The sequence below is a fragment of the Panthera pardus genome, unplaced genomic scaffold, assembly GCF_024362965.1.
Source record: "Panthera pardus isolate Hobbes unplaced genomic scaffold, ASM2436296v1 HiC_scaffold_16, whole genome shotgun sequence".
NCBI lineage: Eukaryota > Metazoa > Chordata > Mammalia > Carnivora > Felidae > Panthera > Panthera pardus.
In genome coordinates this window covers 6,403,393-6,428,913 of record NW_026526721.1, presented here as the reverse complement: position 1 = coordinate 6,428,913, position 25,521 = coordinate 6,403,393, and the positions used below count along the sequence as shown (strand labels likewise).

At 40.0% G+C, this 25,521-nt stretch overlaps 1 protein-coding gene across 1 annotated transcript in view; it reads right to left on the bottom strand.

The window, feature by feature from the left end:
* BRWD1 (bromodomain and WD repeat domain containing 1) overlaps positions 1-25,521 on the bottom strand; it is a 121,127-nt gene that overhangs the window by 24,621 nt on the left and 70,985 nt on the right. Inside the window, exons 21-32 of the mRNA XM_053903070.1 lie at positions 25,099-25,230; positions 15,025-15,119; positions 12,590-12,779; positions 11,063-11,188; positions 10,860-10,967; positions 8,534-8,658; positions 7,824-7,906; positions 4,124-4,235; positions 3,464-3,525; positions 2,579-2,734; positions 2,015-2,135; positions 698-823 (exon numbers count right to left, since the gene is read on the bottom strand). Coding sequence (XP_053759045.1) covers positions 698-823; positions 2,015-2,135; positions 2,579-2,734; positions 3,464-3,525; positions 4,124-4,235; positions 7,824-7,906; positions 8,534-8,658; positions 10,860-10,967; positions 11,063-11,188; positions 12,590-12,779; positions 15,025-15,119; positions 25,099-25,230 — 1,436 coding nt within the window. The remainder of the gene's footprint in view (positions 1-697; positions 824-2,014; positions 2,136-2,578; positions 2,735-3,463; positions 3,526-4,123; positions 4,236-7,823; positions 7,907-8,533; positions 8,659-10,859; positions 10,968-11,062; positions 11,189-12,589; positions 12,780-15,024; positions 15,120-25,098; positions 25,231-25,521) is intronic.

The following is a 25,521-nucleotide window of genomic DNA, read 5'->3' as shown; positions in this document are numbered from 1 at the left end:
AGAAAAAAATGAAAGTCCTGGGGAAGAGGAAACAAGTCCAGGTCGTCCAGGCAAGAAGTGGATTCCACCCAGCAAAGCAAGATAGACCAGAACCAGTTACTTCCCAGTTTGTAGCCACATAGTAAAAATGATGGCACAGTTTATAAATTATCTTCTCTGATACATAATTCTTTCAAACAATTTTTATGGCTATGGTAAAAAGGCATTAAGATCACACAGCACAATTCATTAATTTCAAAGGAAACAGGCTGAACAATTTGTCCAAAGTGACAGACAACGTTCATCAGAACAGATGATGTTAAAACAGATCCCACTTTCCGTCCTCCTCCTAAATGATCTCCCAATGCAAGCAAGCGTGTGCAGCCATTAGTGTTATACCAAGGGTAATTTCTTCATGTTTCATAAGGACACCACAGTCATGAAAAATGACTAAGGGGAACCCGGTGAAGGGTATATATAGGGCAACTTCTGTAATATAAAATTATTTCAATTTTAAAAAGCAGAAAACATTGGATTGTTCTGTTTTTCATGCCTTTACTAAAAGTAATAATCACAATAAATATGTACAGAAATGTTATTTAACATAGCATATTAATAAAAGGGTGTAATTCAGAGAGCAAAAATTAAGAACTAGATCGCTGCAAGAGGTACAGACATGCAAAGCCACTTTCCACATCTATAATAGGAGGTAACTTACTTGATAAATTTTAAAAGTTGGTCAGTTATCTTCTTAGCTGATCTTGCAATTACACTCTCAGGCTCATTAAATGTCCTGGCATTATGTTCTATGTATCTGACTTCCCAAACTAATGCAGATAGCCTCCTTCAAAACAAAAAAGTAGGCAATTTAGAGCTCAGAAAACAAAAACACAGAAACCAGGTTTAAAAAAAAAAAAAAAAAAATTCCCAGCACGTTAAGCCAGCATGTATTAATATATTAAATCCTAAGTGCAAAGTTACAATGAATAACCTTCTAATGCTCTCAACCTGATCATAACCATAAACAATTATACTGGAAGCTAAACCACAGAGAATACAATTAAAGACCAAAAATCTTAACAGTTCACTTCATCACATCCAGAGCAACCTGGAGCAACCCTCCCTTTCACAGTGTCTACAGGCACAACGGAAGCTACTGAGACTCAAAGAAGAAAAGGTGTTAAATATCATCAATCCTAAGAGAGTAACCTGGCAAAGTGGTTTCTGAACAAATGCACATTCCCATGTCTGGCTACAGAGATAAAGTACACCATCGATGTAAGAAGTCAGTTTTTTGAAATGGTAATTTCTCAAAGTAGATGAATTGTAACAAATAAAATACTATCAATTACTTAAAATTTAAAAAAATCACTGAGAATCAGGGCACCTGGGTAGCTCAGTCGGTAAAGCGTCCGACTTCCACTCAGGTCATGATCTCACTCACAGTTCATGAGTTCGAGCCCATCGGGCTCTGTGCTGACAGCTCGGAGCCTGGAGCCTGTGTCTCCCTGGATTCTATGTCTCCTTCTCTCTCAGCCCCTTCCCCACAAACTCTCTGTCTCTCTCTCTCTCTCACTCAGAAATAAAGAAGCAATAAATAAATAAATATTTTTTAAAAAATTTAAAAATCACTAAGAATAGGAAATTTTATAGTTATCAGTGCTCTAGAAGCCAAAGATAAAAAGCTGATGACTCTGGGGAATCAATCTTTCAAAGGCCAATTTTTAAAATTCAACTTTATTTTTAAAATCAAGCTGCTAAATAGGAATAACACGCAAATAAATATGATGTCTAACTACTTAACATAATTTGTAAGAAGCACGTGGAATTTTTTTTAATCCGACGCCTCTCCAACATCGAACAGTGTCTTACCACAGAAGACCACAAGATCACTATAATGAAAGAGAGTGAAACAGAAAATAGCGTGCATCAGCCCCCACTCCACCACTGTCACGATCAACCACCACTTCCATTCACTCCACTCAGGATGACCAAACACCTTTTCAAACTATTGTGAAAGGAGGTTTCTACTAACCTGTAGAATCGATTCACGAGCCTCATTCGAATCGTGTAGAGGTCGGTTGGATAAGCTACTACGGTGCAATACTTCGGGTACGTACACAGATCAACTGGCCCCGCGAAAGCCGCTGCTATGTCTATGAAGGCAGACACAAAACATTTTCATCAATAAATTCATCACCCACAGGAGATTATTTCTCTGCAAATTCCTCAAAACTAGAGCCACGTTTAACAATGCAGGCCCAAACAAAAAGGAGCAAGTAGAAACTGTAGTGAAGAATGCCACCGAAGTTTGCTGCGCTTTTAAAATACTTTTGTGGAGGGGCGCCTGGGTGGCTCGGTCGATTGAGTGGCTGACTTCGGCTCAGGTCATGATCTCATGGTCCCTGGGTTCGAGACCCACGTCAGGCTCTGTGCTGACCACTCAGACCCTGGAGACTGGAGCCTGCTTCGGATTCTATGTCTCCCTCTCTCTCTGCTCCTCCCCCACTCCTACTCTCTGTCTCTCAAAATTAAATAAAAAAAATACCTTTGAGGAAAGGAAAACTTGAACATGAAACATTCCACACTAAAAACTTACCAAGATTCAAAAGTTGGTCTATACCACTAATAATTCGTTCACATTCTTCATCTCTCGATTTCTGGCCCCATTCACCATCTTGAGGTTTGTAGAGTAATTTCTCTAGCTCATCGGAAGTGACAGAAATACTAGCTCCTAACTCTTCAGGTGGGTCAACTATAAATTCCATTCCAAAGAACAAGAAAGAAAAATAATTAACCAAATATATATTATACTTAAGTTGTCAAAACTCCTAAACCAGACACTACAAAGGAAAAAGCAGTGGTTTTATAGTGGAGAAACCTGGGACACCACCTAAGTCACATGATGAAAGTTAACACCCCCGGTAATAGGACAAATGGACATCATGTGCCTCATGATATGATGCACTGAGGACCATATACCACGTCTCTAACACTAGCACCAGAAATGTAAACCCTGGGTAATGAGTAAATATGAAACAAGCCCAAACGGAGAGAAATGCTACAAAACGACTAGCCAGGATTATGTAAGAAATGATAATGGGCTATTAAAATGCAGTCAGCATTAAACTTGAAGCCTAGGATAAGAATTAATCAGCCAGATTCATATTAATTCTGTGGGGGGTTAGTAAAGCTCACGGTTACTGAAAACAGGTCAAATATTTTCATTATTGAAAAATGATATACCATGGGGCTCCTGGGTAACTCAGTCGGTTAAATATCCGACTCCTGATTTCGAATCAGATCATGATCTCATGGTTCATGAGTCTGAGTTCTGCATCAGGTTCTGCGCTCACAGCATGGAGCCTGCTTGGGATTCTCTCCCTCTCTCTGGCCCTCCCTCTCCCTCTGTCTCTCAAAAATAAGTGTTTAAAAAAATTTTTTTAAATAGTTTCTGCTAAAACTTAAAAAAAGAATCATATACCATTATCAGGAATTGGTTCCATGTCCCATGGGCTAAGTTTTTCAATTTCAGTATTGTCCCACCTATTAAAAAACCAAAAGTCCAGTTAGCCTCTCATAAAAACAACTTGTGGCTAATAACTAGGTATCCACAAAAGAGTAAACAAAAATAAAACGTGAAAACCTCATTGTAGCAATGAAAGTTTAAATATTAACCGTAAGATTTTTTTTAGGAGAATATATTATGAGAAAAAGAAAGCATTAAAAATGTTCAAAGACAAAATCAGAAGTCCTGTGTGGCTTGTACCCAGGGTAGGTGGAAAAAACTCAACAACCCTGTGAAGCCTTGAATGCCACACTTCAGAATGTGACTTTATTCCACAGCCAATGGAAAAGCAGCAACGATTTCCTTGAACAGGGAAAATGATGTAATATGTGCTCCTCAACTAGGAACTATTAGGAGGCTACAGAAATGGGACCAGAGAGGCAAGCAGAACCTGTCCCGAGGGGGTTCTGGTGAACGGGAAGCAGCCAGGGCGTTCGAGAGACACTGCATGGGGATGACGGACAGGACTCAATGACAGACTAAATCATGGTCTTTCACCTGAAACATATTATTCATAAAACCACCCACCACAATGAACGAATGTCTGTAGAGAATTCATTTCAACTGCATACAGACCTAACGATGTAGCACTGGAAATGACTATCAGGGTACTGCGGCTGATATGGCTCTTGACTTAGCACTGTTCCAAACCACCAAGCATCATCAATGATAGAACGGAACCTATCACCTATAAAAGATGACCAAGTCTGAGACACATTTTTAATTTATAAAATACCATGATAGAGATAAAAAAAGAAATTACTTTTTTTATCTTAAAATCAGCCATCCTTCCCCACTTTCCAGCAATCTTCAGCAATAAAATAAATGTAAAAAGATACAATGTCACACTGAGTAATTTACTGACGGTGTATAACCATACAGTGCAATAGACTAACATGCTTCCGACTGGATTCTGTTGTTTACTGGATCCAAACATTTCCCCAAAATAGGTTCGACCACATTTTACAACATGGAACAAAGAACAAAGCTTAACAAAACTCAATAATCTTCTACAACAATGTATATGATCAAAATATACTTGCTTAATAAGTATATTAAATACCTCTGAAACATGTACTTCCTGAATGAAACATATTCTAAAAGTATGACTAGAATCCATGATTATTCTAAAGCTCTCCCTATATAAATATTTCCACATAAAACAGAATTTTAATTCTTAAGACTTCACATTAAAAATCAGTTCTAGATATACCCTAGGATATGCTTACATACTTTATTACTTAAAAGAATTAGGGGCGCCTGGGTGGCTCAGTCAGTTAAGCGTCCAACGTCGGCTCAGGTCATGATCTCACAGTTTGTGAGTTCAAGCCCCTCATGGGGCTCTGTGCTGACAGCTCAGAGCCTGGAGACTGCTTTGGATTCTGTGTCTCCCTCTCTCTGACCCTCCTCTGCTCACGCTCTCTCGCTCGCTCTCTCTCTCTCAAAAATAAAATAAACGTTAAAAAAAATTTTAATAAAAAAAAGAATTAAACACCCACATATCCCTTTATCTCAGGAGGATATATAGAAGCAGGAAGCAGATCTTAGGAGGGCTCCATCCACAAGCCAAAGTAACTGTACAGAATGCTCCAACTGACTCCGGTAATCATCTGTGTACCCTACAACGGCATCCCTTCTAGAGGAACACACTGTAGGTGAGCTCGGTTTCACGTTACAGAAGGAACACAGACTGCTGTCATAACCCCACCTCTTCCCTTCCATCCATTCCACCTTTCTCAAAACAAAACCAGTAACAAAAAAAGTTGCTTAGCCACCGCTAACAATTCCTTGGTAGATTAACAATTCTGCTTTCAAGGAAGGTTTGACAGAAATGGTATCCATCAAAATTAAAGCTGTATTTCACTCCTCAGAAAGAGAATATTTACGTAATAAAATACCCACAAAGAGTACTAACCAAGTATGCTTCCACGGAATTCTCTAAAACTGAAAACAACAGCAGTATCACTACTGGAGCTGCATGTTTTGAGGTTCTTAAAATATTTTTAAATTCACATAAACATGACTTTTATGCACATTTTATATTTTTCAAAGTCACTAGACACCCAGGACGCCTGGGTGCTCAGTCAGACTCTTGATTTCAGCTCAGGTCATGATCCCAGGGCTGCAGGATCGAGCCCCACATCCGGCTCCGTGCTGAGCGTGGAACCTGCTTAAGATTCTTCCTCTATCTCTGCTCCTCTCCCACTGGCTCTCTCTCTCTCTCAAAACAAATAGATAAACTTAAAAAAAAAAAAAGCCAGTTTTTGATACCAAGAACCAACCTTATAATACTTTCCTTCCCTATTTATCTAAAACTAGAAGAGGAACACCTGGGTGGGACGCTTGATCTCGGCTCAGGTCATGATCCCGCAGTTTGTGAGGTGGAGCCCCGCGTTGGGCTCTGCGTGAACAGCATGAAGCCTGCTTGGGATCCTCCCTCTCCCTCTCTCTCTCTCTGCCCCTCCCCTCGCTCTCTCTCTCTCTTTCAAACATAAACTTAAAAATTTTTTTTTTACCGTTTATTTATTTTTGAGAGAGAGAGAGACAGAGCATGAACGAGGGAGGGTCAGAGACAGGGAGACACAGAATCTGAAACAGGCTCCGGGCTCTGAGCTGTCAGGACAGAGCCCGACACGGGGCTCGAACTCACGGACCCCAAGATCATGACCTGAGCCGAAGTCAGACACTTAACCAACTGAGCCACCCAGGCGCCCCTCAAACATAAAACTTAAAAAAAAAAAAAATTCAAAAACAAAACAACTAGAAGATACTTTCGGTTTAGATAAAAGTATTTTTCACTGTAAGATAACACTTTAAATTAAAAGGAGCCTTAAGAAATCACTTTTCTGAAGGTAAAACCTGGCTTTTCCTTAAGAATTAAAAAACAAAACAAACCTGTTTTTGCCTATTCAAGAGTAGAATAAACATGCTTAGTAAAGTTCTTCACGCAATAAAATCAAGATTAAGCAACTTCCTTTACTAACACTGCTCAAACTTCGAGAGAATCGGTCAGATTTTATGGGGGGGGAATTGAATTAATTAAAAGATCTGGTACATTAATTTCCCAATCACAAAAATAAAACAAAGGCACTAAATTTCAAGAGGCAAGTGGGAATCCATCTCTAGAGCTCAGCTACAGAGAACGGGAGTTTAAAACAATTTCTGGATGCACATGTGGGCGGAACAAAATGAGAGCTTCCAACTTAGACGTCATGGGTGTTGGATAAACAGAACAGATGCGAAGCTTTGAAGTTCTTCAGAATTTGGCTATTGATCTTAACTCCGGCACATTCCAGATGACTGGAGTTTGGTCTTGGTTGTTTCTGTGTATGGCTAGATGTTTTTCTTCAAGAAAAATTTCCTTTAGTCCCAAAACAGTCCTGACTGTGTGGTTATTACCGTTAAAAATAGTCCACTAAGGGGGCACCTGGGTGGCTCAGTCGGTTAAGCGGCCGACTTCGGCTCAGGTCACGATCTCGCACTCTGTGAGTTCGAGCCCTGCGTCAGGCTCTGTGCTGACAGCTCAGAGCCTGGAGCCTGTTTCAGATTCTGTGTCTCCCTCTCTCTCTGACCCTCCCCCGTTCATGCTCTGTCTCTCCCTGTCTCAAAAATAAATAAGCGTTAAAAAAAAAAAAAAATTAAAAAAAAAAATAGTCCACTAAGAACAGCCATGTTCTCCAAAATCTTTCATTTCAAATAGGGGTGACTCAGGGAATTTGTCGAAAATTTACCTATTTGTAGTACTTTAGAAAAAAGCAGCAGCAACTAGGAAAATTAATGAGGCCTTAACATCATTTACAAACGTGTACACTAGACGACAGAGCCTAAAACTTACTATTCCTAATAAGAGACCAAAACTGCTCAAAGGCGAATGAACTCTCCTAAGTGGCTGCACTATTTACAATGCAGATTAGAAGTAATTTACATTATTTTTCAATTTCCTGATTGTTTTAGATCATAAGATAACTTTGTGAATTATACCAGTCACAGTAAAGATGGAAAAAAATGCAGACTGTGGACACGTGAAAGGATATAAAAGTTCACCTCTAACATACAGTCAACGCGTAAGAAATAATCCCCACAAGAAATGCTGCTTGGCTAACAGTCCTTACGAAGAAGCAGTAAAGCAAAAAATACTTTCCAGGCACTTCTATTTCTTTCCAGAATTCACATGTTTGCATCCACCATAACAAGCAGCACCACAACAAAAAAATAGGCCAATAAACTGAGAGATCATTTTCTAACAGTGTATAAAACTCAGTAAGAACAGACTTACAAGACTGCCAATTCCTCTGTCTTGCTTCATCATAAAATTGACGCAGTACAAGAAAGTCAATGACATCCGGCATATCATGGTATCTAAACAGAAATAAAAGATTATCAAACTCCCTGAGCAGGTTACAGTCTAAAGCAACAATGTCCAAAAGAAACAGGATGGGAGCTGCATTTCTAATTTGTTTCTGACTAGCCTTATTAAAAAAAGTAGAGAAACTAGTAAAATTAATTTATCCCATGTACCCTAAATACGGTTTCACCATGTTATCAATACAAAATAACGAGATACCTTACATACTTTTTCTTCATACCAAGTCTTCAAAATCCAGTGTGTACATCACACTCCATTGAAATCGGCCATATTTCAAGAGCTCAAGAGCCGCATGTGGCTAAGGGCCACCATAATGGACAGCACACATTTAGCAAATCATTTATTCTAACATTTTCTCAAAAACAAAGACAGACACAAATTCCCCTACAGGCCAGAGTTCTCCACACATTAGTGGCATGGAAAAAGGTATAAACATGCCAATGCCTAATTGTTGCTACAGCATACTACTTTTAGTCCCAGCTATGAGCACCTCAACTCCCGCCTTAGGCTGTCCATAGTGCTCCACTATTCACCCCGCAGTTATGAGGGACATGCTGATCAGCAAGAAGAAACCTCTAAATTTAAACAATTCCATAAAAAAAAAAAAGAGTAACACATACCTAATAGAGAAAGATTTGTCCAAAAGTTTTCCAGTTGCAGGATCTATAAATGCTAGTTTGAGGCAACAGAGCGTAGGGGGCCCAACCTCGTATCGTATTCCAACTATTTTGACCAACTCTTGATCCTTTAACAGATATTTTTTAAAGAATGCAATGTTTAAAATGGTTAAAATAAAGTAATTTCTCAAGACTATAAATCTCCACATATTGCCACATTAAGTCAACTTGTAAGTCAGGTTTCCAATTTAACAGTGATTAAATCACTTTGCTAAAATTAATCTTCACGTCTTTTTCAGGATAGACATTTAATACTGTTTCAAACATAAGGAATATACTCACTTTAGAAAACATACCACAAAGTGTTAAGAAGGAACACGTAAGAGTCACTGATCAGCACAATATCTAAAGACAATTACTGTGAATAATGTGAATTTCTTTCTGGCTCTGTTCTCTTCCTAGAGATACATCATCTTGTTTTATGTGTGTCTCTGTGTAAAGACATCTCATTGAAGATGCTGTTGATTCATTAGCACTGAACTCAATAGCCAAAAGGACTTCTCATTCATGCCTAGACAAAGCTTATCTAACACAGGTGTTCTCTCCAGAAAGCACATCATCACCTTCTTGTACTGAGTAACACAGCAGAGCACTTTAAAGCATCACACTCGGGGGCTATGTTAAACAGTAAGTCACCAACAAAAAGCATAAAAACACTGAAGTTATTTATGTTGCATTCAATAGATCGTGAGAAGGACACTTATTTATGATGTGAGAGCTCAAACAAGAAGGTATCACCTCACTCGACCTCAGGAGGTAACAGGCCGGTCAGGGAAATCAAATTTTTTGCCACTGTGTGTGTGTTTGTAAATGACCAGAAAGCACCCTGAGCATTGATTTGGGGTTACAAATAACATGCAGCTAGTAGGCAAAATGACAAATATGGAATCTGTGAATAATGAGGATCAACTCAGTGATAAGTGAAACAGACCTAAATAAATCAGAGCATATGGTAAGCCAAATTCAAGACGGAGAGCCACTAAGTTGAAGGAGAGTTAAGAACAGCTATCTTTGGGAATGCCTGGGTGGCTCGGTCCCTTAAATGTCCGACTCCTACTCATGATCTCACTGTTCGTGGGATTGAGCCCCACATCGGGATCTGCGCTGACAGCAGAGAGCCTGCTTGGGCTTCTCTCTCTCTCCCTCTCTCAAAATCAATAAATAAACTTAAAGAAGAAGAAGAAAAAAAAAACGGCTATCTTTGCTAAGATAGTTGTTTTTACCTTCTAATAGTTACTGAAAGTATCAAAAACATATAAAATACAAAGAATAAAAAAAAAAATCAACGGCAATGCTATTCCATACATAATCACCATTGACATTTTGATGTATTTATTCTGGTTGACTGCATGTCTGCAAGTTTTTATTACCATAACCACAAACAACATTTCACATCCCATTTTTTCTCTTAGTAATAAATTATAAAAATTTAACAGTCATTCACTCAAGTATTTTAAAAGCCTCAATTACGCAGTGGGCTTCATACCATAGTCAACTCTGCAAAATGTACCATGATTTGATCCATTCAGTACTGTAGAATATATGGACTTTTTCTAACTTTTGTTTTTATTAACAGGGATATGGAACTGTCTTGCTCATAAACTCACATGCACTTCCAGTTGTTTCCTAAATCACCGCAAATAAAGTCATGGATTTAAAACATCTGAATATTTTCCAGTTTCAATCCCAATCGCCAAGATAGCCTCTACAAAGCCCGGGCTGTTTCATATACCCTGTCCTGTCACCAATGTGAGTAACTGGTAACAAACCAAAATCTTTGCTACTTGCTAAAATGTGGGGGTTTTTTTCTTTCACTGCTTAAAAAAAATTTTTTTTTTATTTTTTTATTTAACTGGTTAAGTATAGGGGAGCTAAAGCTTTTCCAATAGACTAGTCTACTGTGCATGCGGTTCAACTTCTTTTCCAATTTGTATTTCCTCTTTTGAAAACCTGCCACTTCTTTTGAATATATGTCCCAGATACACACACTTTAACATTCATGATATATACTACCAAGCTGCCTTCCTGAGTGACGAACACATTTATAATTTTATACACCAATCAGCAATACATGAAGACCATCCACTGACAAACACGTCTTTCTGCCGGATCCTAAGGCTTAGAAGGTAACAGCAGAAATGTTTTTAAGTAGGCAGTCAAAAAGACAGTAATGAAATATACCTCCAGAAGGTTTATTTTTAATGGATTTATAAATAACTTAACTATACAGTGCTAGATGTTTAATGGCTTAATAATATGATCATCTTACCCTAAGATCCATTTTTCTCCATGGCTCCTTATTAGGGTTCAGTTCATAAATGTTATTTCTTCTGACAGCCTCAATATAAGCTTCGTGACCCTGTCGAAAATAGATTACCTACAAAAAGTATACATTTAAAAATAAATTAAAACCTAAGGGTAAAATACTATCTTGTGGTCCATATTCCCATTTCTAAATTTTACTACTCTCACCTCATCACCCATCTGAGGAACAAAAGGAGACTTTCGAAGTGTGGTGTCCGTTATCCACACGGGAGGGTGAAATTCATATAAATGTTCCATATTTGCAAGCTCCACCGGAGTCATCCTCCGCAAGCTCTGCCAAGGGGATGAGAACAAAGTCCAGCACAACAGAAAGGGCATGAGGGCGTGGTTTGATTGACAAACAAAAGAAACTTCACCAAGTGAGAAATGCTATGTCAAATGAGAATGGGCACGTCGCCTAATGATCAGTTTTTAAACGGCATACGTATTTGGTTCCTTCACACCCACGGGAGCGTGTACATTGTGGGCCACTGGTGAAAGCAGTGCAGGTTCCCCCGGCACTCATCTAGCCTCTCCCGGATTTCTAATAGACTCTTCATAACACTTGACATCCTATGGGAGGGGGCTCCTTTCCAACCTAAATCCTCTTCGACAGCCAGCCTGCTCTGCCGAGAGACCATTCTGAATTTCACCGTGGACTACTCATCACAGGGAGACTCCTCTTGATTTGAGGTTTTAAGACAGGTGACTTTAAAATGTGCCAACAAACTCTCTGATCCTCCTCATCTCTTCCACAGGTGCAGCCCACAACCGCTCCACTCAAACAGAGTAAGACAGAAGTGACAAGAGGCTTCTAAGACAAAGCTGTCACAGGCATTAAGGCTTACCCCTGCTGACACCTCTGGATCACCTAACCTAGGGAATGTCGGCCACCATGTCATACAGATGCCCAAGCAGCTCTTTAGAGGGGCCCATGTGGTGAGTAGCTGGGTCTACAGCCAACTCCCCAACTGAATAGGGTTCAAAGAAGATCAGCCAGCTCCAGTTATACGTTCAGACAGCTGTAGCTCCAACCCGTGTGATAACTGTGACCTTGGGAACCAAAACTCACCTAGCTTTTCAGCCCCCAGATTCTTGACCCACCAAATAGGAATACATGTTTGTTGCTGTAAGGAGCTAAGATTCAGGATGGTCTGTGACACAGCAATACGTGAGGAATACAAAGACGTGGCATCTTTAAATAATGACTGTTACTTGCACGACATGAACACTGAACATATGATAAGAAATAGGAACATCACAAGTACTCCTGCTTGTGAACGTGCCAAATGAAAGAGAACGTGGCAGATGTAGCTGGGAAACAAGGCAAAGACAGAGGAAACAAGAAGAAAGTGCCCTAAAATGCCCTGAAGTATAGTTCTGGTGTTGAAATTAACAGGAGAAAATAAAGAGTTGTGGGATTCCGAGCAAAATAGAGCTCCCTCCCCCTTATCGTGTCAGACTGAGGAAGGAGCCGGTGCCACCGCCAATTTGGGGCAGATTCGATAGAGAAGCCTCCAGAAGAAAGTAGCTTTTCCAAATATAAATCTGCATTTTACATTTGAGTCTTGAAGACTTAACAGTGTCAATAGTATATAAAATCTCCAATCTCCCTAAGACTTTTAATTTCTAAATATGGACAGAAACACTTGATAGAAAGCGTAAATAGATGTTTTAAAGATATACTTCTCTTACCTCTTTTTTAGGCTTATTTTCTTTCTTTCTCTTTCGTCTCCTTTTTGGAGGAGATAAATTCTCAGTAGACATTTCATCCTCTGAACTACTGCAAAAGCGGGTAACTCGTCGACGTGATGACGTTCGTAAAGGAGGCTGCAAATTGATGCCTGCATCAGCTGTCCAGTCAGAGTATCTAGATGACGAGTCACTAGGAAAGAAAAGCAGTATATGTTGTAGGGAACCAGAATCTAAGCCCTAATGGCAATTTAATCACATAATCTTAAGAGATGAAGAGGAGAAAAGGAAGGATCCTGGGAAGATTCAACTTGAACAATCTGCCTTCACCATCAGCAAATACTGAAATGACCAGAGATCATGAGGAAGAGACAGAGACACTGGAAATTAGGAAAGGACGTAAGCCTGAGGAATTTTTTGTTTTAAGTGTAATATAGAGGAAACCTCATGGAAGACAACATTTAGAGCCCACCAACAATTCCCCTTTCAGAAGATGGGAATGTAATTACGGAAACAGTAGAGGTCATGCAGAACCGTAAGAGTAGGCCCCCCTCCCCCAAGTGAAAGGTGACCCGGGAATAGACTAAAATTCTAACTGGAATGAAAAACCATTAGTGAACACACTGAGAATCCCAAGGAAAGTGTAGCCACAGCAGATAGAAAGCTGGAAGTGGTCAGAGTTCCTTGCCAAGAGGGGGACTTTCCTGAACAGGACAAAAGACCCAAGAGAGGAAGTGGTCCCGGCCCAGTCCAGAGCAGCAGCAGAGACAAACAGGAAACAAGATCTAGAAAATGAGCCCCTGCCACCACCAGCTTCAGCAAATGCAGGAAAGAAAGCAGGACAAAGGGCTCCACTGAGACCACCACTGGCCAACCACACACCTCTCAGGCTCAATAAAACACACTCACGCTCACACGCACGTTTCCAAGAGCAGTTTATTTAAAAAGAGCTATTTAGAAAAACTGTAAGAGCACCTGCTTTGTACAATAAAATTCAAGAGAAGCTGAATTAAAAGACAATGACAGAGCTAGAAAGCAGAACAGAGGTTGCCAGGGGAGGGGCGGGAAGCGGAGAATCCCTGTTTAATGCGTACACACTCTCATTTTGCAACAAGTTCTGGAAACTGGGTGCACAACAGTATGAATGTACTTAATGCTACTGAAATATACAGTTCAAAATGGTTAAGATGGTAAATTCTGTTATGTATATTTCATATTTCACAATTAAATTCATTTAAAAAAATAGACAAGGGTTCTAAAAATCACTCCAGCCCCTCAATCATAACAGAATAAAAAAAGTCACGACAGGAAAAAGGGAGTACTGTATGATGGTCTAGACCGGCACAGCATCCATGGGAACAGAAATAAGATTGAGTCCTATTTGGAAGGGACGCTTTTCTAGACCTGGTGATGGCTATGCTGTGAAGAGAGAAAGATGTCCAGGTTTCTGGCACGAGCATCTGCCAAGGTGAACTTGGCATTTTATTTACCAAAAGGAGGAACAGATGTTAACATCTGGGTCCCATGAAATCTGGATCCCAAAACTAGAGGTCCATACATGCAATAACTGACAGTAAATAGAACGATGGTCTTACCACATACATTCTGGATACTGCTCTTTATGACTACAGCCCAAGACTACATTGTACACTGTGGGCTCAAATGTGTACAGTCAAACATACCCAAAAAACTTTCTATACACACAGCTGTTAATCCAGTTCTCTTCTTCTTTAATTTTTTTTTTTTTTTTTTTTTTTTTTAAAAGAGACAGAGAGAGCACAAGCAGGGGAGGAGAAAGGAGGAGGCGGGTACAAAGGATCCCAAGCAGGCTCTGCAAGGACAGCAGTGAGCCTGACATGGGGCTTGAACTCATGAACCATGACATTGTGACCTGAGCCAGAGTCAGACGCTCAACCAACTGAGCCACCCAGGCGCTCCCAGTTTTCTTCTCCTTTTAATTGTACGAGAAACTCAACTGCCCTTCACTGACTGGTCCATCCAAGCCTAGGACTAGGCTGCTGAGCAGATGAAAACAATGAAAAGCAGGCACCTGGAGGGGTGCCCCAGCCTATGCAGGGGTTGCTGTGTGTGACTCCTGATCCTGGGGTTGTGAGTTCAAGCCCCACGCTGGGTGTGGAGCCTACTTAAAACAAAAAAAAATTTTTTTTTTTAATTTTTTTTTTTTTTTAACGTTTATTTATTTTTGAGACAGAGAGAGACAGAGCATGAATGGGGGAGGGACAGAGAGAGAGGGAGACACAGAATCAGAAGCAGGCTCCAGGCTCTGAGCCATCGGCTCTGAGCCATCAGCCCAGAGCCCAACGCGGGGCTCGAACTCACAGACTGCGAGATCGTGACCTGAGCTGAAGTAGGACGCTTAACCGACTGAGCCACCCAGACGCCCCAAAACAAAAATTTTTTTAAGCAGTAGCAAGTACCTTGAACTTTCGCTGTCACTCTGACTCCTCCTGTCACTCCTCCACTCCTCTTCTTCAGAAGAGCAAGAACCTTCACTCTGATCACAGGAAGTCTCCTATGTGTCGGGGAAGAGGGGGGGATAAGATAAAATCCTCATCTTGAAGATTAAATAACACAAGAAAAGCCGCATTCCATTCTTACCATTTCAGGCAATCGGGCAATGAATATAATTAGATGAACTTCAAACAAAAAGTCAGTGTCTTTATTATATTCTTTTTCTTAGCAAGGCACAGGGCGACAGAGACAGAGACTCACCACTGCCGCTGACACAGTGGGCCCTTCTCTGTGTGAAGCTGAGCCAAGTCCATGTACATGTTTCCAGTGCCTGGACCTGGGTCACTGCAATAGGGGCACAGGGGCGTCTCATTCTACTTTCATTCCCTAATGGCCGATGACGCTGCGCATCTTTTCCATACGATTACTTGCCATCTATGTATCTTCTCTGATGACGTGTCAGACTGTCTGATTTTTAAACTGGATTTTTTATTTTCTTATGAATACATTTTAAGAATTCATGGTATATTTTAAATAGAAGTCCTTTACCAGATAGGAGCTCTACCAATATTTTCTCCTGGTCTGTGGCTTGCGTTCTCTCCTAACAGTATCTTTCCCAGAGCAGGTTTTAATTGATGAAATCTAGCTTGTCATGTTTTCCTTTAACAGATCATGCTTTTGGTATTCTATCTAAAAAGTCACCGCCATACCCAAGGTCACCTACATTTTATTGCATGTTATCGTCTGGAAATTTTAAGTTTTGTGTTTTCCATTAAGCTTACGATCCATTTTGAGTCAATCTGTGAAAAGTACGTGTCTAGACTTTTTTAACATGTGGATGTCCAGTCATTCCAACACCATTTGTTGAAAAGACTCTGCTTTATCCATTGAGTTGTCTTTTGCTTTTTTGTCAAACACTGGTTGACCACACTTGCATTGGTCTATTTCTGGGTTTCCCTATTCTATTCCATTGATCTACTGTCTATTCTTTCACCAATACCACACTGTCTTGAAAACTACAGACTTGTTACGAACTCTCAATGTCAGGTACTATCAGTCCTCCAACTACGTTCTTCAGTACCCTGTTAGCTATTCTGGACCTTTTTCCTCTCCAAATAAACTTTAGAATCACTTCACCAATATCCACAAAATTAACTTGCTGGGATCTTGATTGGAATTATGTTGAATCTACAGATCAAGTTAGGAAGAACTGACATCTTAACAAAAACACAGAACAAGAGGGACTCTCTCCTTCGTTGTTTATGGAAATGCAAACGTAACACAGCCACTTTGGATGACAGTTTGGAAGTTTCTTACAAAGCTAAACATAGCCTAATCATATCCAATAAACTTGCTCCTTGGTATTTATCCAAATGCGTTAAAAATATCCCCACAAAATCTGCACATGGAAGTTTACACCAGCTTTATTCATAATCGCCAAAACTTTGAGGTGCCTGGGTGGCTCAGTCAGTTAAGTGTCTGACTTCGGCTCAGGTCATGATCTTGAGGTTTGTGAATTCGAGCCTCGCGTAGGGCTCTGTGCTGACAGCTCAGAGCCTGGAGCCTGCTTCAGATTCTGTATTTCCCTCTCTCTCCATCCCTCCCCTGCTCGTGCTCTGTCTCTTTCTCTCAAAAATAAACAAACAATAAAACAGAAAACAACAACAACAAAATAATTGCCAAAACTTAGAAGCACCCAACATGTCCTTTAGTAAGTAAATGAGATAATCTATGGTAAATTCAGACAATGGAATATTATTCAGTTCTAAAAAGAAATGAAATATCAAGCCACGAAAAGATACAAAGGAAACTTAAACTCATATTACTAGAAAGTAGCCAATCTGAGGAGTATCTGCGTCAGACTTCAGCTCAGGTCATGATCTCATGGTTTGTGGGTTCAAGTCTCACATTGGGCTCTGTGCTGACAGCTCAGAGTCTGGAGCCTGCTTTAGACTGTGTCTCCCTCTCTCTCTGCCCCTCCCCCGCTCATATCTCTCCCTCTCTCTCTCTTCCCCCGCCTCCCACCCTTCAGAAATAAACATTTAAAAAAATTGAAAGTAGCCTATCTGAAAAGGCTACATACTGTATAATCCAACTGTATGGTATTCTGGAAAAGTCTACAGAAACAGCAGAAAAATCAGTGGTGACCTACCAGTGGCTCAGGAGGAGAGAGAAAGGAATGATTAAGTGTAGCAAGGAGGTTTTCGGGCAGTGAAACTGTTATGGTAGAGACATAACATTATGCATTTGTCAAAATCCACACAAATTGTGCAACACACAGAGATCCCTAACGTAAACCAGGAAATTGAGTTCACCAGCGGCAGCAGATGCACCACACTAACCCAGAAGTTACTACCAGGAGCAACTGTGTGCAGGAAAAAGAAGATATGGGAATTCAAGGTACTCACTGTGCGGTTTTTGTGTAAACCTAAAACTGCTCTAGGACAAAATTTTTTTTAAGTCAATAAAGGGAAGAGAGGGGAAGAAACAACTCTGTGATTCCCACAGCCCTAATGGTTGCAATCTACTTTAAGTTCTAATTATGGACACCAGGCAGGTACTTTTATTTTTTAATTTTTTTAAATGTTTATTTCTGAAGGAGAGAGAGACAGAGTGCTAGCGGGGGAGGGGCAGAGAGAGAGAGAGGGAGACACAGAATCGGTCACAGGCTCCAGGCTCTGAGCTGTCACCTGAGTCTGACGCGGGGCTTGAACTCACTCAGGAAAGGCAAGATCGTGACCTGAGCCAAAGTCTGACGCTTAACCGATTTGAGCCACCCAGGCGCCCTAGGCAGGTACTTTTAAACTGAGACGTGACCTTTTACTGTAACAGCATTTACATTAGGAGCATCGAGAATGGATAATGAAAATGTCACTGACAACCAAAACTTAAAAGACAAAATCTAAAGTCAATATCTACTTTTATTTACTTCATTTGAACAGGCAAAATGTAGAATAAGTGTATTCTTTTTTAATGTTTATTTATTTTTGAGAGAGAGAAAGAACACAAGCAGGGTAGGGGGAGAGACAGGGGGACAGAGGATCTAAAGGCAACTCTGAGCTGTTAGCACAGAGCCCGACGTGGGACCTAAACTCACGAACCGTGAGATCATGACCTAATCTGAACTCAGATGCTTAACTGACTGAGCCATCCACGTGCTCCTGAAGTCAACATATTCTCAAAACTGTTTCTCAAAATGTGAGCCTCCTCCTATTCCAGGAGTCTGGCTTTTATGTTCAAATGGACTTTTTTTTTTTCATGACAGTGATAAAAGAAACTCTTAAACGCTACTACCTAGAAACCATGCATCCTCTGAAATGTCTTACATGTGTTATCCCAGTTCTCAAAACACCTCTGTAAACAGAGGAGGAGTTAACAAAACTAATGACATTAAGTTTCAGAGGCTTCCGATTTAACTTGACTATCAAGGCTGTGTGCATCTGCTTGTAACTCTGAGTTACTTAAAAAAAAAAAAAGTTCCTGATATTACACAAGCTTCAACCCCCACAAAGCCTGGATCTACCCTGCCTGTGTATTACCAGCTCTTCATCTATAGGGACACCCAAGACTAAGAAAAGTAAAATAACATGCCTAGGGTCACAGGAGGGTAAGTGTAGGAAGTAGAATTAGAAATCCAGCTAACTAGAAAGCCCTTACACATTTTCTACCATCAGTGCTTTCCAAACCAAAATGGAATGGAAACAACACGCATATACACAACACACCCCACACACACTCTCCCCATCTCTGCCCAGCCACACCACCACCCACCCCCTCCGCCACACCAGCTCCCCCACTGCCAACAACACAGGTGAATGAATTCCTACCACTGGAGGTAAAACCCCCCACCAAGCCACAAGATTATGGTTTATTTTAAAAGGTCAAGTGGATTTAACATTCCACATTATCTATGTTTGTATTAGTTTAAAGCGTTTCCCCATTACTTGAAAATACACCAAACTAACAGATATAGAGAAAATTCTTAAGATTGATACACCAGTGATGATTTAAAAAGGAAAAAAAAAAAAATCTCCCGAATAGCCAAGGCAATCCTGCAAAAGAAAACCAAAGCTGGAGGCATCACAATGCTGGACTTCAAGATGTATTACAAAGCCATAATCATCAAGATAGTATGGTACTGGCACAAAAACTAACCCATATATCAATGGAACAGAATAAAGAATCCAGAAATGGACCCACAAACATATAGCCAACTAATCTTTGACAAAGCAGGAAAGAATATCCAAGGGAAAAAAAGTGTCTTCATCAAATGGTATTGGGAAAACTAGACAGCAACATGCAGAAGAATGAACCTGGACCACTTTCTTAAGTGGCTATTTCAACTCAAAATGGATGAAAGACCTAAACAGAAGACCGGAAGCCATCAAAATCTTAGAAGAGAAAACAGGCAACAATCTCTTTGACCTCGGCCACAGCAACTTCTTACTCAACACATCTTCAGGAGCAAGGGAAACAAAAGCAAAAATGGACTATTGGGACCTCATCAACATAAAAAGCTTCTGCGTGGCAAAGGAAACAATCAGCAAAACTAAAAGGCAATTGACGGAATGGGAGAGAAGATATTTGCAAATGACATATCAGATAAGGGGTTAGTATCCAAAATCAAACTCAACATCCAAAAAACAATCCAGTGAAGAAATGGGCAAAAGAGATGAATAGACACTTTTCCAAGGAAGACATCCAGATGGCTGACAGACACATGAAAAAATCTCAACATCACTCATCATCAGGGAAAGACAAATCAAAACCACGGTAAGATACCAGGTCACCCGTCAGAATGGCTAAAATGAACAATTCAGGCAACAACAGATATTGGTGAGGATAGAGAAGGGGGAATCCTTTTGCACTGCTGATGGGAATGCAAACTGGTGCAGCCACTCTGGAAAACAGGATGGAGGTTCTTCAAAACATTAAAAATAGAATTACCATATGATCCAGTAATTCCACTACTGGGTATTTATCCAAAGGATACAGGTGTGCTGTCTCAAAGAGGCACATGTACCCCAATGTTTATAGCAGCGCTATTGATGATAGCCAAAGTATGGAAAGGGCCCAAATGTCCATGAACAGATGAATGGACAAAGAAGATGTGGGGTGTGTGTGTGTGTGTGTGTGTACGTATGTATATATATGTGTATATACGTATATATGTATATGTGTGTGTGTGTGTGTATAGACACATATACACATACAACAAAGTATTACTTGCCAATCAGAAAGAATGAAATCTTGCCATTTGCAGCTACGTGGATAGAACTAGAGGATATTATGCTAAGCGAAATTAGACAAAGACAAATATATGACTTCACTCATGTGGAACTTAAGATACAAAACAGACAAACATAAAGGAAGGGAAACAAAAATAAGATAAAAACAGGGAAGGAGACAAACCATAAGAGACTCTTAAACAAAGAGAACAAACTGAGGGTTGCTGGAGGGGTTTGGTGGGCGAATGGGCTAAATGGGTGATGGGCATTAATGAGGGCACTTGTTGGGTTTAGCACTGGGTGTTATACATAAGTGATGAATCACTTGGTTCTACTCCTGAAATCAATATTCCACTATATGTTAAATAACTTGGATGCAAACTTTAAAAATTTATAATAAAAAAAAAGAAAAAGGAAAAAGAATCTATAATCAATCCCGGTATTTCAAAAAGAACACAACAAAATAAGCATTCGTTGATATTTTCTTAGCATAATAACATAGATATGCATACTATAGACACCTAAATTAAGGCGTCTCACTTAGTGTGAAAATGGTAGACATGTCTCCACCAAGAGGAATACGGTCCACTATCTCCACCACCATTCAACAATGTGCTGAAAGAACCGAGCAATGCAATTAGATAAGAGAGACCAATGGGAGGTATAAAAATTACCTTAGTAGGAAAACTAGTATTTTTTTAAAAAATTTTTCTAATGTTTATTTATTTTTGAGAGAGAGACAGAGAGATATGGAGCATGAGTAGGGAAGGGGCAGAGAGAGAGGGAGACAGAATCTGAAGTGGGCTCCAGGCTCTGAGCTGTCAGCACGGGACTCAAACTCATGAACCGTGAGATTATGACCTGAGCCGAATTAAGACATTTAACCAACTGAGCCACCCAGGCACCCCAAAGGACAACTAAGTACTTGTACAAAGGAGAGGGTACCTAAATAAAAAAACCTCAGATAATTCAATGATAAAATTAACTCAAAAGTTCGGTAACACAGCAAGATGTGTAAAAAAATTCAATCTACCAAAATCAGTAGCCTTCATCTCCACCAAGTCATAACCACTTAGAGGCTCTAATGGCAGAAAAAGAACGCAGCACCATATAAACTACAGATAAAGAACTAACATATCTGGTATATAAAGAACCTTTAGAAATTGCGGTGGGCACGGAGAGGACCAAAAACGTGATAGAGAAATGACCAAAGGACATAAATACATGTGCACAAAGATGAAAAAAAAAGACACTCTAAATATATGAAAAGATGTTCAACAACTTCACACATGACAAAGTCAAAATAAAACTATTCTGTGAAATAAACCAAAGATAAAAGGACAAATATCGTATGATTCCACTTACACGAGGTCCCTATAGTAGGCAAATTTACAGAGCTAGAAAGTAGGAGAGAGGTTATCACGGACGTACAGAAGGGAAAAAGGGAGTCAGTGTTTAATGAGTACAGTGTCTGGGATGATGAAAGAGTGCTAGAAACGTACAGTGGTAATGGTTGCACATACTTTAGATAGAGGTAACACTTTTGAAGTGTACACAGGAAAATAAAGTAGTAAATTTTATAATTTTTCTCACTAAAAAAAAGCCAAAACATAAAAAAAATAAAACTACACTAAGACACCATCTCTCACCCATTAAACTGGCAAAGATTATCAAGTATAAAACACTCCGTTGGCTAACGGCTAAGAAAATCCATGTTGCTGGTGGCACCACCAGCAGGAAAGCCAAGTTGGAACCTTCCTTTGGCAGCAACTTTTACCACTACTTCCTACAACTCAGAGGCATGTATCTTTAGACACTGCGATCCTATTCCCAGGATCGTACTCCCAAATGACGTCTCCATCAGCAAAAAACGACACACACAGACAAAAAGATTACTCACTGTGGCACTATTTATAATGAAAACACTGGAAACGTCCTAAATGGCCATAGGTAAGAGACTGGTTAAATAAACTGTTACAGTCCCACAATTGTATGATGCAAGTCTTGAAAGAAAGAAAGAGAGAAAGAGAGAAAGAGAGAAGAGAGAGAAAGAGAGAAAGAGAGAAAGAAAGAGAAAAAGAGAGAAAGAGAGAGAGAAAGAAAGAAAGAACGAAAGAACGAACGAACCATGGAGGAGATATTTAAAAACGAACATGGGGGGGCCACCTGGGTGGCTCAGTCGGTTAAGCGTCCGACTTCGGCCAGGTCATGATCTCACAGACCGTGAGTTCGAGCCCTGCGTCAGGCTCTGTGCTGACAGCTCAGAGCCTGGAGCCTGTTTCAGATTCTGTGTCTCCCTCTCTTTCTGCCCCTCCCCTATTCATGCTCTGTCTCTGTCTCAAAAATAAATAAACGTTAAAAAAAAATAAAAAAATAAAAATAAAAACGAACATGGGGGCGCCTGGGTGGCTCAGCTGGTTGAGCGTCTGACTTTAGCTCAGATCATGATCTCACAGCTCTGTGAGTTTGAGCCCCGCATCGGGCTCTGTGCTGACAGCTCGGAGCCTGGAGCCTGCTTCAGATTCTGTGTCTCCCTCTCTCTCCGCCCCTAACCCACTCGCATTCTGTCTCTGTCTCTCTCAAAAGTAAACAAACATTGGGGCGCCTGGGTGGCGCAGTCGGTTAAGCGTCCGGCTTCAGCCAGGTCACGATCTCGCGGTCCGTGAGTTCGAGCCCCGCGTCGGGCTCTGGGCTGATGGCTCGGAGCCTGGAGCCTGTTTCCGATTCTGTGTCTCCCTCTCTCTCTGCCCCTCCCCCGTTCATGCTCTGTCTCTCTCTGTCCCAAAAATAAATAAAAAACGTTGAAAAAAAAAAAATTAAAAAAAAAAAAAAAAAGTAAACAAACATTAAAAAAACAACGGACATGGAGTGAGTTCAAGAATATTTTAAGTGGAAAAAAAAGAATACTTAGTATCAATGTAATAGATGCGTTTAATTATAAGACTTATTAAATGGAAAGCTTTCGTTAAATTTATTGGGTGCACATAATTAAATGAATTGAAAAGGGCAAAGAACTGGTATTTCTAGTTAACATTTTAAGTGGACTGCTAGCTGATTATAATAAATTACACTAAAATATTAAAAAAGAAAGAAAATTTTAAGTGAAAAAAGCCACGGAGTGAAAAGTGCCAAGAGCATCTATAGTATGCTATATTTTGTGTACAAAAGGAGAAACAATAAAATGTACACATATCTGATTGAACGTATGAAGAAAAACACAGGAAGCATAAACCAGAAACTAGGGAAGATGGGTGGGAACGTTTACCATAATTATCCAAAACTATTAAGAAAGGGTTAAAATGTTCAATTCACTGTAAAAAGAAGAAAATAATGTAAAAAAGTCTCCTTACATAAAACACAATTAGTTACTTTAACAGGCCGATGATAACAGCAGCTAGCATTATTGGATATTAGACACTATCTTAAACACTTTACAATCAATCGAGTTCTTACATCTCTGAGGAATACACGCTACCACTGACTGCTTTTACAGATCTGGCCAGAGACCCAGAAAGGTTAAACAACTTGTCCAAGTGGAAGAATTTAGATTTAACCTCAAACCCTCTGCTCAACTATTACCTCAGTGCTTTACAGAAGAATTAAATCAATTGTTCATCAATACAGAACATTTCAAACCTTCAAACAATAGTGATTAAAAAATGTCAACATTCTATTATTAAATTTTCAACACTCTTTACAAAAACATTGGCTTCTTAAAAAAAGCAAATCAAAGGAAGACCAGTAATTCCATGTGATAATCGAGAAGGGGTTAGAGAGAGGCTTCGATTGGACAGCAGCACAAGCAACAAAGTAAAAACAAATCAACTGGACTTCATCAAAATGTAGAACTCTCCTTCAAAGGAAACCATTGAAGAAGTGAAAAGCCAGTCCCTCAAATGAGAGAAAATAAATGCAAGTCCTACGGCCGACAACAGACTCACATCCAGAAAAAAGAACTTTCACAGCAATAAAAAAAGACAACAAAAGTGATAAATGGACAAGAGATTGGCACAGACATTTCTCCAAAGATAGACAGGAAATAAGCACATGAAAACATGTTCCATTATCATGAATCATTAGGAAAATGTATCAAAAGCAATGAGCTACCCCTTCACACCCACCAGGACAGCTAAAATCTAAAGCACATGTAGACAATGCCAAGTGCTGCCAAGGATGTGGTGAAACTGGAATCCTCCTCCATTACCGATGGGAATATAAAACAATGCAGTTGCTTTGGAAAACACTCCAGCAATTCCTCAAAAGGTTAAACACAGAGTCACCACATGACCCAGCAAACTGACTTGTAGATATACATCCAAATGAAACAAAAGCTTGTGTTCAAACAAAAACCTGTATGTTAGTAAGGTGCATTATTCGTAATAGCCAAAACGAAGTATGGATACATGCCACACGTGGACCAGCCTTGGAAACATTATGCCAACTGCAAAAAGCCCGTCCTCCCACCATCATACTGTAGGGTTCCATTTATATACAACGCACAGAACAGGTCAATCATTCCACAGAGACAGAAAGATTAGTGATTGTCAGGAGCTGAGAGAGGTGGGCTGGGGAGTAACTGCAAATGAGCACAGGATTTCGTTTGAGAGTCCATGAGGATTTTGAAATTAAAAAGTGGTGATGACGGGACAATCCCGCTAACATATCAGAACTGCTGGGTCACACGCTTGTACGGTTCAAGTACCTCAACAGAGCCGTTCCCGATTCATCCTAGTCCCTTGGTAGATTCAAAGGAAGAGACTGAAGACAAATCATTTACCATCATTTTATACATTTTAAAGTTAGGAAACTCACGTGTCTTCCAGAGCTCGAAGATTCATTTCCAGAAGACAGCTCAAGCCGCCCAAGATTTCTTCGACTGTAATTCAGGCGCCTGCGCCTGCACGTCCTCTGCCGGGACTGGGACAGCAGCGCCAGCGACTCACACTGAAACAGAAACGCGCACGTGGAACCAGCATCCAGTAAGTGCCATCGCCCGCAACACACATGTCCTTTCACATTCCGAAAAGGATTTAAGGCAAAAATAACGAATAATGATAGTTCAAAAATAGACAAATACGCATGTAGTTAAATTAAACTTGGTGGTTTTACTTTTACGGTACTTAGAAGACGTGGCTAAATGAGGCACGTTAGATCGGCATTTTCCAAACTAAATTATAAGTTAACTATTTTGCCATTAATAAGATCATAACAACAATAACCCAAGATACCACTTTA